Consider the following 15,226-nt stretch of genomic DNA (forward strand, 5'->3'; position numbering starts at 1 on the left):
TGCAGGTTACTGCATCGTGCAGGTTACTGCATCGTGCAGGTTACTGCCTCCTGCAGGTTACTGCATCGTGCAGGTTACTGCCTCCTGCAGGTTACTGCATCGTGCAGGTTACTGCATCGTGCAGGTCACTGCCTCCTGCAGGTCAATGCCTCCTGCAGGTCACTGCCTCCTGCAGGTCACTGCCTCCTGCAGGTTACTGCCTCCTGCAGGTTACTGCCTCCTGCAGGTTCCTATACTTTTGACCTGCTGCAGGTTTCCTGTCAACGGGCGACGCCGCAGCCCCCGGCAACTGGGGTCTGCTGGACCAGCGTCTGGCGCTGACGTGGCTGCAGGATCACGTCGCGTCCTTCGGGGGAGATCCTACGAGGGTCCTGCTGGCGGGCAACTCTGCGGGGGGCGCCTCCGTCCTGCTGCACCTCATGTCCCCGCGGTCCCGAGGTGTGATGTGGTCCTGGGGGTGCTGTGGTCCAGGGTGGTGCTGTGGTCCTATGGGTGCTGTGGTCCTGGGGGATGCTTTGGTCCTAGGGGGTGCTGTGGTCCTGGGGTGTGCTGTGGTCCTGAGGGGTGCTGTGGTCCTGAGGGGTGCTGTGGTCCTGGGGGTGCTGTGGTCCTGGGAGGTGCTGTGGTCCTGGGGGTGCTGTGGTCCTGAGGGGTGCTGTGGTCCAGGTCCCCGTGACTGAGGGGTGCTGTGGTCCCCGTGACTGAGGGGTGCTGTGGTCCCCGTGACTGAGGGGTGCTGTGGTCCTCGTGACTGAGGGGTGCTGTTGTCCCCGTGACTGAGGGGTGCTGTGGTCCCTGTGACTGAGGGGAGCTGTGGTCCCCGTGTAGGCGAGAACACAAATCTACACAAACTATTGTCTTGAATTATGCATTCAATACAAACATTCAATACTTTCAACATCTCGTGTTTATGTGGACATGTAATTGTAGTAATGCATAAAATTTAAAAATAGTTCTGCTACGTCATAATAACTTCATCAAGTTTGTGTTGGTGTAATATAACTTAAGAAGTTACTGAGAAGCGAAACATTTAAACACCGCATGAAATGTCACTTGTGTCATGTACCAAAGTACATTTAAATTTCCGCTAACCGGGACCGATGTTGCCTCCCGGTGCGTCGTGATGCCTGCACAAGACATCGTTGCAGTGCTTTTGCTGAAATCTGACTCCAACGTTTAAAGTGCTTCGTATTGTTAAATTTATTTGAAATCGCGGGGAAGTTTTTTGGATTAAATGTCCCTAGTTATATATAATCAAGGCGAATATTTGGATCCTCGTTCGATTCATAGTATTCGACACGTCATGAGTCACGATGATTGTTGAACTCGTCAGATATTGTGAGGGTGAGGAAGTGGATTCATGATATCCTTCCCCCCAGGCCTGTAACTCTCTTCGCCCCCATCCTCCCCAGGTCTCTTCTCTCGGGTGGCAGCGATGTCAGGCTGCGCCCTTGGGCCGTGGGCGATCCAGCGACGCCCTCTGCACTTCGCCCGCCGCCTGGGGCTCTCCCTTGCCTGCGACGACCCCGACAGCAGGCGGCTCGTCGACTGCCTCAGAGGCGTCGATGCCCACGACCTACTCACCGTAGGTACCCTCTTTTGGTTGTATTAAATATTCAACGCACTTATGTAATTAATCTATTCATACAATTATCCGTGGTCTTAAATTATTCAAATAAAGTTGTTGAGTCTTTCAACACAATCAACACCTTCGTCGCTTTGAGTTGATGGATTAATCCATAAAATTATTAACCACGAATAGAAACGAGGAGATTTCAATGGCGTAGCTTACGTGGCTTATTAGTATTATCTAATTCAGAAGAGATCAGTTAACTCGACAATTCCTGTTCCTTTCAAGTTTGTTGCATTAGTACTCTCGTTCAGCTGAGTCATGCCCATAAGGTTTTTAGCATTCGCACTTTCATTCGGTCAATTCATGCCCTAAAATTTGTTGCATGTGAGTTTTCATATGGTCACTTCATACCACGAAATATTGCCGCATTCAAGCTTTCACTCAGTCAATTCCTCCCAAAAATTTCTTACATATAATTTTAGTTTGGTCTCTTCCTAACCCCAAGAACGCGACGGAGCAGCTCACGGACGGACTGTGGATTGCGTTTGCGGCGGTCGTGGAGGGGGAGGACGCCCCCGACGCCTTCCTGCCTCTGCACCCCAAGCAGGCGCTGATGGGGGGCCACTACTCCACTGACGTGCCCGTATTTCTCACCGTCACGAGGGACGAAGTCTCCATCTGGTACAAGAACAGTGAGTCGAGCGAGTGGTCCCGAAGATAGGATATTCTTCGATGAAATCGCTACCACTTCATGGGATAATTATTCAACGATTATCAAATGACGGGCAATGATTACTGGAGGATTATCAGATGACGGGAAATGATTTGCTGGACCACTATCAGATGACGGCAATGATTGCTGGATGATTATCAGATGACGAGGAATATTTTCTCGATGATTATCAGATGACAACCGTTGATTGTTGGATGATTATCAGTGACAGCCAGCGATTGCTGTATGATTTTCAGAAGACAGCCAACGAATGCTGGACGATTATGAGACGACAGCCGGCAATTGCTCGGCGGTCCTCACAGGACATTAATCAATTTCTGAACGATAGACGGCAGTTTAATTGCAAAACTTTGCATTTCTTCCAGCTGCGTTCGAGCCGAAGGTGTTTCAGCTGGAGAATTGGATCGGTCGCATCGTGCGGCACATCTTCGCGCCCCTGGAGCTAAACGCCGACACCCTTTCGGTGGTGACACACGCGGTGCTGGGGGAGTACCTCTACAGTCAGGGATACGAACCTTCACTCAAATATGAGGCGTCTGATCTCATGTTCGAGCATCCCGCCTTCGTGCCCTCGGACATGCTGACCGATGGGCGCCAGACCCTCAACGGCACCGCCGCCGTGTCCATAATTGCCAGTGTGAGTGTCGGAAGATTCAGCAAACGCAAGAACTAATAAGAATTTGCCTGACAATGATATTAGTAGCTAAATTGAGCTGTTATTCGATCATTTTTATGTTGAGCAGCCTTCCAGTCTTACGCCGTGTTCTCGTGAAACTCTTTATGAGTATTATTTTGATGTCATCGTATGCATTAAATTGTTAGCAATTACCATATACCTAACTGTAACGAGTTGTCAGCTGTCAGCAATAAACGAGTCTCGCTCAGTTGACTTCGACCATTTCCAGCGTCAATATTCCCAAGATAAGATATAATTTAAGATACTCTGTATATTATTATAATAGCTGATATATGGCAGCTGATCTCCGACGTGGGACTGCTGGTGCCGTGCGTGGAGGAGGCCGGGCTGCTGGCGCAGCGCTCGCGCGTCTATGTCGCGCAGTTCGCCTTCGTCTCGCCCGATGACGTCAAGATCCTCGACGAGCCTTGGATCGGTGAGCTCGAAATGTAGAAATATATTGTGTAATACTGTTATAAACTTATTTTATAGTACGTGATATATCCATGTTTATTACAATGAGTTAATTTTTATTAAATGAACGTGCAAAGCAATACGTGATGCGCTCCTAGAACTTGGCCAAAAATTTCTTTCTTCTTTCTAGTATCGGCACTACGAAGTGACGTTTACTTTCTAGTATCTGCACTATGATATGACGCTTACCTTCTAGTATCAGCACTACGACATGACGCTTACTTTGTGTTATTCATACATTCGTATCCAAGAGCTTCAGTAATGGACCTGCTTGCTTTATTAATGGACATGGATAAGTGTAGTGATGTTTACCCCGTATCGTGATGCCTCAGTTTATCGTATCCTTGGCATGTGTTAGGGACATAGCAGTCTCAGGCCACGATGGTATGCGATAATGCTTCCCGTGCGTAGTGATGTCCCCCGTGTGTGGTGATGTCCCCGTGTGTGGTGATGCCCCGTATAAAGTCTCACCACATGCCATGATGCCCCCGTCTGCTGCCCCAGGAGCGTACCACGAGCACGAGCTACAATATCTGTTCGGGCTGCCGTACTGGCACCTCAAGAACACCCTGCGTCATCCCTCCAACAAGTACTTCTCTGACGTCATCATGACCATCTTCAGCCAGTTTGCCGAGCAAGGGTGAGTCATGATGACCTTCTTCAGACAGTTCGCCGAGCAAGGGTGAGTCATGATGACCTTCCTCAGCCAGTTCACTTAGCAAAGCTGTGTCTCGCACTCGCGGCGTTCGAACATGTAAGCCATGTTCGAATAAGTTGGTCATGGTTAGGTTTCAGATGAATATGTTGCTCACATGTTGCCCTCGAGGTTGACTAATGTGTTCCTTCAGGTACCCTAACGGGCCGGAGAGCAGCGACCCCTGGCCGCAGTACAGGAGGCCTGGCGACGCAGTGCTCAGCGTGGGGATCAACACCACCGTCAAGTACAACTTCCTCCTCGACAGGTGGGTACCTACACACGAAGGTAGCGTCAAGTACAACTTCCTCCTCGATAGGTGGGTACCTACACACGAAGGTAGCGTCAAGTACAACTTCCTCCTCGATAGGTGGGTACCTACACACGAAGGTAGCGTCAAGTACAACTTCGAGAGGTGGTTGCCCACCAAGTTTCTCCAATAGTTTTTTTTACCTATGTTAGGCACGGCTTTGGCAGGAGGGTAGTGCAAATGAGTTTTATTAGCAATAATAATTCAATCATTTTTCGTTCCAGGGTCACGTTTTGGAAGAAGTTTTTGCCCTTGCTGACCAATTGGCCGTTTCCGACACGGAACGGAGCGTCCTCCATGTGGGACTCTGTCAGGCCGCTGACGTGTGCAGCGTTGGTATTGCTGCCGTTGATGAATGCATTGCTGACTCATGCCATTCAACGGATGTGTACATTAGTCGCCAGATAGCCTGTCGTGCCGTGCCAGTGTAATGCAATAATGTACAGTGTGGATGCTTGTACCACCGACGAATTGTACTTAATTAACTACAGAAAAGCTCGTCAGTGCAATGAGTATTGTTCGAAATAATATAAACTTAGCGTTTAATTTAAATGAAATTTTACAGTAGAAACTGTAATAACGCAGGGGAGTTTGTCCCTTGTAAACGTGCGTAATTACGTGGCCAATTTACTGATATTTGGCAAGAGAGTTCAGAATGTGCGGACTTGTTTGAGTTAGTGCGAGCGTCTGAAGATTGTGGGTACATCCTGCCCATTCTAACTGCTTTTAAATAATATACAAACATGTTCTAAATTATGTACGATAAGTTAGTTTAGTGCAAAGTAGTAAGATTTAACAGTGGAAGGGAAAGATCTATATCTCAAAATTATCAAAATTGACAATTGGACTTGCATTGTTATTCAAGTCTCATTCATTTCAACGTGTCCTCAAGTTGAACGAGGCAAAATTTATATCGTTGTTAATAATGATGACATAAATAGCAAACATTGATAATAAATAATCGACGACACATAGAACGAGAGTAAAACATTAGAATGCTTCTTGCGCCCATACAATTACGAAAGAGTAAGAATTTTGAAAATTAACACCATAATTAATTTTTCATGATTACAATTATTCAAGCCTAAAATATTTATCTGCTTAGGTATTTTAATGCGTGTTTTTAATGTATCTAAAATGAAGTGATGTCGCTAAATGCTGTGACTCATTCCTCCACCTGCAAAAACTGACTAAGCACCAGCCAGATTCTTAGCAAACCATGATGATTTAATATATACATGGACAGTTAGCTTATTACTTACGTGGAAGTTGAGTTCGGTTGAATATGTGAACGTTCAAAGCCGAAGAAAATATCAATAACCAATATACCATTCAACAAGGATAGTCAAACGTATCTAAAAATCAACCCATGTCTTCAAAAATACGTCTACATAAAGACAATCGATGATTAAATTAGATGAAAGTTAACGCGGGTTAAGAATTATGCAATTCAGATGAACAGAAAAACTGCTCTATCGAGTTCGAGCGAAAACAAATATTCAACAGGAAACTATAATTACTTTATTGCTTTGCAGAGAATTCGCTCTCATTGTGGAGGTGAAGTGCCGAGCATCCCCAGCACTATCTCGGGCGGCGCTAGGCAAAGCGATGTTCTACATGATATTTAATACATGCTATAGAATTTTGAGTAGATGAATCGCAATTTTAACCAATGAGAATGGTAAGGAAAATTATGGCTTACTTTCCTCAAAAATGGAGATAATAAACAATATGAAATGATGAAGAGACTAGCAGTTGATGCAATAAGTAAATGTGGCTGTGTTTCAGGACGACCAAAAAGTTGTCGACATTCTTCTTGAAATCTCACAGCCTTATTGGAGGTCTAGGCTCCGTCCTTGACGTACGTGACAGCGGCAGCATATTTGTGCATCTGCCCAAAATAAGTAGGCTTACACAATTATATTGATAGGGGTACAGCTCGACTCACCACTCAATGACCTTTTTGTGCAGAAATGAAAATTTAGAGACATTTTGCAGAAACACTTCCACATCTCAGAAATAATATCATCATAGGCATCAAATAACAATATTAGGCGTGATAAATTGGTAAAGTAATAATAAGAAAAATCACAGTCTTCATAAGGATACCTAGGTTGAGGTTGGATCCAAGTAGAAGACCTCTGCACTCTAGGGGCGTTCATAAACAAACTTGGCTTGCAGAAACACTCGTGGGGCATCAATGCCCTCCTTGATGTTAGTGGTGCGGCGGTGAAGGTATCCACCCTCCGTACATCGGAATCCATAGTCAGCAAAAAGCTTCACCACTTCTTCCAGCGTAAAGTAGTATGCCCTGAAATGGCATAACAGAGGTTATTAGGTAGCCAGCAGCCTTTACAACAATGTTACTACAAAGATTTTTAGAGTCAGAAGTAAGAACACACGTACATAGATTAATAATTAAAACTATTTTAAAATATCAATTGACAGAAGCAACACTCTGGAGTGACTGAGCTGAGGTTATATTCAATACTATTCCTACAATTTGTAATTTTTTTATTGTTTTAAATAACTATGGCTTCAAAATCCTACCACACCCAAAAATCTCTGAAAGATTATCAAGTTTATTAAGGAACACTAAAAAATACCAACATTAATGTACCTATCTTATTTTACCGACTGCAAAACGAATTAAATAGTTAACCCTATGCATAGCTCACCTGGTGCCATCTTGCCTGACATAGAAGCGATGGGAAATTTTTGACCCAGGTTTGAAGCGGATCATTGCCATGTCATTGACGGCATAGTCTCTGAAGAGCAGCACAGAGCCATGATGACAGACGCTTGCCACATTAGCAGCCACGAAGCCATGATGTGAGGGACTGATGGCTGACAGCACAAACACGCATGTCACCAGGTCTATACTTCTCTCAGGTATGTGCGGTGATAAGCAACTTTCCTAGATAGTTGAGTCAATCTTAGAATAGTCAAAATAACTAAACTTTATAAGACGAATTAGATCTATGTTTACTGTGTTATTTCTATGTCATTGATAAGGATAGATCATTACATTCAAATTTATTATGCCTAATCATGGAACAAAGCTTGTAATAAATATTTAATATAAACTCTACCAACCTGTGTAAGGTCAGCAACAAAGGCCACAATGTTTTCCGAGTCATATTGTTCATGCTGCTTGATGAGGTCAATAGCCCGAGCAGAAAAGTCACAAGCATAAACTTTCAAGTTAAGGCCAGATTCAAGCAGGGGGTAGAAAAAATTTCCAACTCCACAGCCTGTCTCCAGGAGCAAACGTTTTTTGGCTGGTGTAATAGAGGAATCGTTTTCAGGCAATCCTAGTAACTCTGAAAACTCTCGAATGGTCCAGTGCCGGTCTTTGAAGAAACTGAAATGAACAAAATATTAGTTAGAATTCGCTATCAAAACAAAATTTACTTTGAGCACAAAGCATGAAGGTATGACAAGCATGTGCAACAGCAGCAATGAAAAATGAACAAAATTTAATTTCCTAATCAGTCTTTGCTGAGCAATCCTTGCAGTTCAAGAGCATCATTGTGGTATGGTTCTTAAGATAATCCTCCAACTTTTTAATGCAAATGCAACTATGGTTGTCAAATAACATTTTAAATTTAAGTACAGTAGTAAAATTCTTAGTCTAGGTATATATATAGGTACTTAAAATTGGAACTATACATAGACCATGGATGTAAAGTACTTTATGTGTATACAAATTGGCATCATTTGTGACACTGTGAGTGTATTTATTGCTTTAAATTGATCAACATTGAACATTGAAGAGACTACATTGCATTAAAATACTCAACATAAGCATATAGAATTTTTAAGTTGCTGCCCTCAATATCCTCTCTTGGAAACATTATGTTGCATTGACAAAATCATAGACAAGGTCCTTTTAGCAAGATTTAAAGACCTTGAAAATATGATATTATTGAAAGGCCTCCTTGATGACCATCTGACCATAGAATGACTAAATTTTGCCACCTCTGTGTCCCTGGCCTAATTTCCAAAATATAGCATCGAAATTCAACAAATGTGCATATTATTCACAATTGAATTTTAGAAATCACTTATGATACAACCACTTCCAACTGTCATTTCATACAAAATCTGCTTGAAATCTCAATCTCAATGCCAGTAACATTATCGCTCAAGTTGCGAGCCTTAAAAGTAAACAATACATATATTTGTAAAATAAAACAACCATATTTTTCTAGTGCAATCAAAGCAACTTCATATTAATCATATGTTTGTTCAAAAAATTGTTGAACCTTGCAAATTCAAGTTTTGAAAAGTCAAATATTGCTTTAGTGATGCACGGTAAATTTTCTGCAGTTTCTGCTTGGTGGCAAGTGGCAATTTATGTGTCATTAATGTATTGATTTTACAGATATTGAATGTAACCATTTGCAATTTCCATTTTTTCACAAGTTAAATGAAAATTGGGAATGACTGTATCACACTAATGAACCATGGTGCTGGGTGCATCGTCCATGCCCTTCATCTTCATCACTTTATGGCATAAACCCAGGCCTACCCAGCATGATGCTTTTTATTCTCTAGTCTGATGCTTTGGCCAAGCTTTCCGTATGGACCATTGTGGCATAACTGGCATTCTAAATGACCATGTAGCTGCATAGTGGCAAAGTTGAGTTTTTAAGACTCTTCCTCAAGTTCAATTTTGAGTCCTATAAGAAGACCAGCAAAGTATCATGGATTATGGATACCTCATACCAGCATTAACACCTATATAATATTGATTTCAATTTTAATTAAATTAGGAAAATAAAAATGAACTGATTCTAAAAAATCTCTGGTTTGCCACTACGCGTAGCGGTAGCTATGTAATTGAGGAGCGCAGTGGCCTAAAATAGGAGTAGGCCGGCAGCAGCAGCATGCTCATCCTGCTCCTTTGGCTTTTATAGTGGGATTAGTGGGCTGCTGCAGTGCTGCTGGCTTGCTTGTATTGGAGCATGCAGCTGTCTTGCTCCTCCCCCCACTTCTCAAGTGAGTAGCACTGGAGTGTTTTGGCCATATAGGTGTGGGCCGCGGGGTGCCATCTGGCTTTCCTAAATGACCAACCATTCCCTAGAATTTCACCTTGGCCTGGCCCCAGTTGGCCACCTCTGGACTCAGGCATAGTGGCAAACCAGAAAATTTTTAGAATCCGTTCAGCTTTAATTTTCTCATTTACCGGTACTTAATATTTAAAACAAATTTTTTATGTATGATAATGCTGGTATCTATAATACTTTACTGGTCTACTTATAGTTCTCAAAATTGAACTTGAGGGGGAGTCTAAAAAACTCTCTGCTTTGCCACTATGCTGGACTGTCTGCACTCTGCAGTTCACAGTTGAGATGCCAGGCTAAAATATTTATAAAATTATAAAAAATATGGAAATAATTGGTATAATAATTCTATCCAAACTCCTAAGAATTAGTGAGGTTGACATATCAATCTTATTCTTAGGTTTGATTGCCCCCATCACCCTTCCCCTTGTTCTATTTTCAAGTTTACTCTCTGTTCAGTGTTCATATTTGACTAAAAACTTAAACAAGGACCTTTCTTAAGTTTCCTCAATAACCTACTGTAAGCAGGCATTTTTGGACTGAGCAAGGGATTTACCATATCCTACACCTACCTACTGTGACGGACTGACAGTGACCTACAGTTTACAGCCTAAATAGCCTATATATGGCCTGCCGCATATGGCATACTGGGGCTAACTGGGCACAGGCTAGCCTATCCCTATCATCCTATGGTATACCTAGGTGGATCGATCTTGGTTGCATACATGAACCCGAAGTTCAGAACCCCCATATCAAATTCTAAATGACACGAATTTACAATAAAAAAGTTTTAAAAATTGTGCTTAATAGTAATACTCACCGAGTTTCGTTTCTTTTATAGAATTTGTCCCAGTTGGCAGCTGCCTCTTTTTCTAGCTTCGCATTTATAAAAGACGACAATAATCCTCTTTTATCTTGAAGTTCAAGTTTTGTGCAATCATCGTCGGTTAGTTGCCTAGGTTTAGAATAAAGAAGGTTTTTGGCATTATCATTTGACGATGGATTGCCGATGGTCATGCAGTTATCAAAATTTGTTGACAACGACTGAACAGTTGACAAATTTTCCTGATCCATTTTATTCGAGATGAATGTTGAATGACATTTATTGTTGCATGAAATTTTATAATTGCTGTATTTTAGTTGCACTGCCGTCTGGCTTACATACTACATAGGGACCTTTAACTTTAAGGAAGTCGTACCACGTTATGAGAAATGCAATCAACTACAATTATTTTTGCTGAATTTGCACTACGTGCAAATCCACACTATTCCGAAATCCAAAGAATTGCTAGAGTCGGAACAGTGAACAAGAAACAGCGCCGGCGCAATTAAAGTTAAACTAACCCACAAATTAAAACATAAAGTGAATTATCGTAGGAAATATTGCAAATATTAATATATTATATATCTGAAGACTATATCAAACTCAGCTGTGTTAACGTTTCGCTAAATATATCCTGTAACTGTAACTCTGTAAGGTGTGAATGCAAGGTCGACAACGACAAGACTAGACTTGAGTGCATTTTGTTTTGAGGTTGAGACCGAGGTGCCCGAGGATCAGAGTTGCATCTCTGTTTATTGTTTAATGTTTATCAACTGTATGTTAGAGCATCAAAATTAAAAATTTATCAAAATATGTAACTTGGTTATTGAAAAGGTGATACTTATTTCTGGAAAAGATTAAAATTTTCCTTTTTAAATTCCATTGCTGCAGGAATTAGGATTGGAAATTTGAAGTAGATCAATAGATTATAAGTATAGAATACTAATAATTTTCCTTAGATAGCCTATCAGTTATATCACAGGCCACAGCTTCAAAGTCACAGAATTTAAAATAAATTAAACTCTTATCTCACAGCTAACATTATGAATAGGCTAGGCCTAGGTATGTTTTTTTGGCTAATCAAATTCTGATGCCTAGACTGTTGACTCATCTTTAAAAATGGATGCTCTGAAAGTGGGAGTAGCCAAGGAGACGAGGAGTTCTTATGTCTTAAGGACTTAAGGTTACCGTCAATGCGTCAAACAGGGTAGGTAATAAGGGATGGGTGGGGTAAATTGGGACACTGGGGACAGCCGACGGGGGACATTTTGTAGAACTAGAACTAGAAGTATTGTACAGTTGTAGCAGACTACTAGTAGGCTAAACTAGGTAATCAAAATATTGCAAAACTAAAAATAGTGGTATAAAGTTGAACATTTTTACTAACTATATAGCATAAACAAGCTAATTAAGAAATCATACTTCATACATATACTACCTATAAAAAATCCCTGATGAAAGTGTGAAAAGTGAGATTTTGGAAAAACTCCTCTGCTAAGGTCTGTAGCAAAAAAATATTTGCCATATTAAAAATTTTACTTACATAAAAGTTGCACACAGGTGTTGGCTTAGAAACAAGATTGACAGAATTTGCATATGGTGGCCATTTCCACATGATGGGGTAGGAGTAATAAGGGCCCAAGGGGACACCCTCCCTGGGCCCTGGGGTAATAAGTGACACCCCTAAAAATGCATTTACCATAGAAGTTAGAACCAGAGTCCTGAGTCCAGAGGTGGGCAGTAGCGTGCTACATGTAGCGGCCACTACATTTTCAGTAGCAATAGCAGTAGCTGCACTACATTTAAGCAATTGTAGCACCCGCTACATACTTAAGTAGCAATACAAGGTTTTGGCGCTACAGCGCTACTGCTACATTTATAGATAAAGCCTTTAGATTTTGCTTAATAGTATTTTTAGTATTAAATATCATTTAAAAACCAGCATGATATGTAAATATTATAAATTGCAGAATAAAACTATACAAAAGATTTTGATGTAATATTGTCAACCTCAGCCTGTTACTAGTGTCAACATGTAGTTGTTACCATAGTCCAGAGCCAGAGGTGGGCAGTAGCGCGCTACATGTAGTGGCCGCTACATTTTCAGTAGTGGTAGCAGTAGCGGCTATACATTTAAGCAATTGTAGCGGTAGCGGTACTGCGGTAGCGCCCGCCGCCCGCTAAATTTAAAGCATGTAACAGTAGCGACCGCTGCATTTCTAAGTAGCACTGCCCAGCTCTGCATAGAACCTCAGCTAGCAAAGGCTCCAGTTAACCAAAAAATCCATTAACAACAAAAAATTATGATTACATTTACCCTGCTCAGCAAAAAAATTTAATTGAACTAAAAATTAATGCATCATTGTTCAAAATTGTGAATAATATGTCATAGATGGAATTGTGCACCAGGCAACATAGAATAAAAAGTAATTAACCTAAGCTATGATTTATTTCTCCAAAAATATTATGGTTGTCATTAAAACTCAATGAAAATTGTGTGAAACTACAAGTCATCCTATAAGCTTACAAATACAGAAGAAATGCCATACGGCTGCTGATATGAAGAGCTCTTGCCGTGGACAACTTTGTTGTAAATGCACAATGGGATGTTCATGGGTATGGTAATATCACATCAATAATGCGATAATGTATGGATTTGGCAATATCTTATAAATAAAGGTAAAACTAGTAAAAATCACAGAAAATGTCTTTGATTCTACATCTACATCATCTACAAAGGAAGAGGAGGACTTCAGAGTACTGTTAGTAATAGATGAGTACACTCTGAATGCTTCAAATCAGGGTTGGTGATTTTTTTGATTTTTTTTTTAAAAATCAAAAAAATCAAAAATCAATGATTTTTTTGATTTTTTCATGATTTTTTTGATTTATTTGATTTTTTTGATTTTTTCAACTTTTTTGTCTTTTTGAAGTGTTATTTTTTATGTTGCAATTAGCCTACTAACAATTACAGTATATGGATCATAATGGATGGTTAAAAAGGGCACTTATTGCCTTCAATAATGGCCAACAGGCCAAGGTAGTGTTTACCACTTAGGGATTTTTGGGTAAACAATTATTGGTTAGTCTATTCATTAGCTTTGTAAAGTTTGTATGGAGCAAGGTAATGAGCTAAATATTGACCATTTAACTGGCTTCAATATACAAAAACACTTCAGGAATGCAGATCTTCTAAACATTGAAGAGTCACATAACAGATAGGTACCTAGCTGATAGCACAGTGCACAGCACTATCAATAGATCTACTAGTTTTATGTCCTATAAATCTACCAATCAACTCTTTGTATATTTTACTTGAATTTGCTAAGCTTGAAGTTTCTATAGAGATGATAGAAGATCTATTTAGTTTCTAAAATCCATGGTAGCAAAAGAGTAATGGAGGTACATAAAGAAGAAAGTTTATTTTCCTAGAGGTTAGCATAACATACCATTTAGAATACCACTTTTGTTTTGAAAACAATATCTGGAAGATGGGGACTGTTAGCTGCAACACACTGTTGGAGTCGTTCCCAGAGGAGAGAGTAACCATGAGAATGAAATACAATCGCGATGCTGCAATGTTGCAAAATTTCTTGCAGCCTATGATGGGAAACATTGTTGAAAATGAAGCATTGGGAGATGTGTGGTTCCAGCAGGATGGGGCTACAGCTCACACAGCCCGAATGTCATTCAATGTTTTGAAACGCATGTTTCCCGGAGGTCTGGTGTCTTTTAGGGGTGATTTACAGTGGCCTGCAAGCCGCAAGGTCACCTGATTTGAGCATTTACGATTTCTTTCTTTGGGGACATCTAAAAGAAAGGGTGTTCAGAAGTCACCCTCACACCCTACCACAGCTAAGGGGATGGATTATTGCAGCAGAGGTTATGGCCAAAGCTCGCCATATGTGTGAACGTGCTGTAGAAAACTCCCGAGAACGACTCCAACAGTGTGATGCAGCTAACAAACCCCATTTTCCTGATATTGTTTTCAAAACATAAGTATTTTTAACGGTATCTTATGCTAATATAGAGGAAAATAAACTTTCTTCTTTATGTATCTCCATTACTCTTTTATTTTGCTCCAAAACTGTTCAATCAGTTCTGCCCCACCCTGTATAAGGTAGCTAACAAATTTAATTTGTATATTGTAATCAATATATAACAAATAGTCAAATAGTTGAAGACTACTTATAGCCTTATAAGAATTAGCTAAGCTGCTAGCTACAATGTATTGCACACTTGATGCCTCTGTACCAAAAACATTCAATTTATGGGAACCTAATACCGTACACACTAAAGGCAACAAGTTTATATACCAATTTGTCATTCATAGTACATTTATACTAAACCATAAATAACAATATCTCAATATAAATTAAAGACTGCCACTCAATATATTTATATATATGAAAAAATCAAAAAAATAAAAAAAATTGAAAAAATCATGATTTTTTTTATAAAAAAATCAAGTGATTTAATCACATGATTTAATCATTTTGATTTAATCATTGCCAACCCTGCTTCAAATGTTTTAAAATTTAGTTTTATTTCAAGTGTCCCAGATTACTCCATTCTTGGGGGTAATTTGGAATGCTTTTATTTGCATCTGGCACCTTACAAATAGCATATGGAATTTTTTGGAGACGCCATTCGATAGCCCTATCAAAGAGCTTAAAAATGAGCTCAAACTTCATTATGAAATGTTTCATGGTAAGAAGTTATTAACAAAAAACGCTCAAAACCGTCCCTTATTACTGGGTTTGATGGTATTGTTTATGCACCCAATGTGGGCTGCAGCAGGCATGCTATGTAGCTATGTTTAGGTAGATATGGATTATGGAATATGTCTAAATTTCAAAGTGCCACAAGAGATT

At 40.4% G+C, this 15,226-nt stretch overlaps 2 protein-coding genes across 2 annotated transcripts in view; one reads left to right on the plus strand and one right to left on the minus strand.

Moving 5' to 3' along the window:
• LOC108683207 (neuroligin-3) overlaps positions 1 to 5,607 on the plus strand; it is a 12,244-nt gene extending 6,637 nt beyond the window's left edge. The window contains exons 5-13 of the mRNA XM_047882450.1: positions 23 to 192; positions 253 to 438; positions 1,413 to 1,585; positions 2,079 to 2,265; positions 2,672 to 2,943; positions 3,283 to 3,418; positions 3,961 to 4,096; positions 4,305 to 4,418; positions 4,685 to 5,607. Of these exons, the coding sequence (XP_047738406.1) occupies positions 23 to 192; positions 253 to 438; positions 1,413 to 1,585; positions 2,079 to 2,265; positions 2,672 to 2,943; positions 3,283 to 3,418; positions 3,961 to 4,096; positions 4,305 to 4,418; positions 4,685 to 4,868 (1,558 nt within the window). The 3' untranslated portion in view covers positions 4,869 to 5,607. The remainder of the gene's footprint in view (positions 1 to 22; positions 193 to 252; positions 439 to 1,412; positions 1,586 to 2,078; positions 2,266 to 2,671; positions 2,944 to 3,282; positions 3,419 to 3,960; positions 4,097 to 4,304; positions 4,419 to 4,684) is intronic.
• A 209-nt stretch (positions 5,608 to 5,816) lies between these two features.
• Positions 5,817 to 10,817, minus strand: LOC108683218 (tRNA N(3)-methylcytidine methyltransferase METTL6). Its single transcript, XM_018172513.2, has 5 exons — positions 10,350 to 10,817; positions 7,557 to 7,824; positions 7,139 to 7,377; positions 6,570 to 6,771; positions 5,817 to 6,351 (listed from the first exon to the last, which is right to left on the minus strand). The coding sequence occupies exons 1-4, from the start codon at positions 10,601 to 10,603 to the stop codon at positions 6,609 to 6,611; spliced, it is 924 nt and encodes a 307-aa protein (XP_018028002.1). The 5' UTR covers positions 10,604 to 10,817; the 3' UTR covers positions 5,817 to 6,351; positions 6,570 to 6,608.
• Between the last annotated feature and the right edge of the window lie 4,409 nt (positions 10,818 to 15,226).

This window comes from Hyalella azteca, unplaced genomic scaffold (genome assembly GCF_000764305.2).
Source record: "Hyalella azteca isolate HAZT.00-mixed unplaced genomic scaffold, Hazt_2.0.2 contig10500, whole genome shotgun sequence".
In the NCBI taxonomy this organism is placed as follows: Eukaryota; Metazoa; Arthropoda; class Malacostraca; order Amphipoda; family Hyalellidae; genus Hyalella; species Hyalella azteca.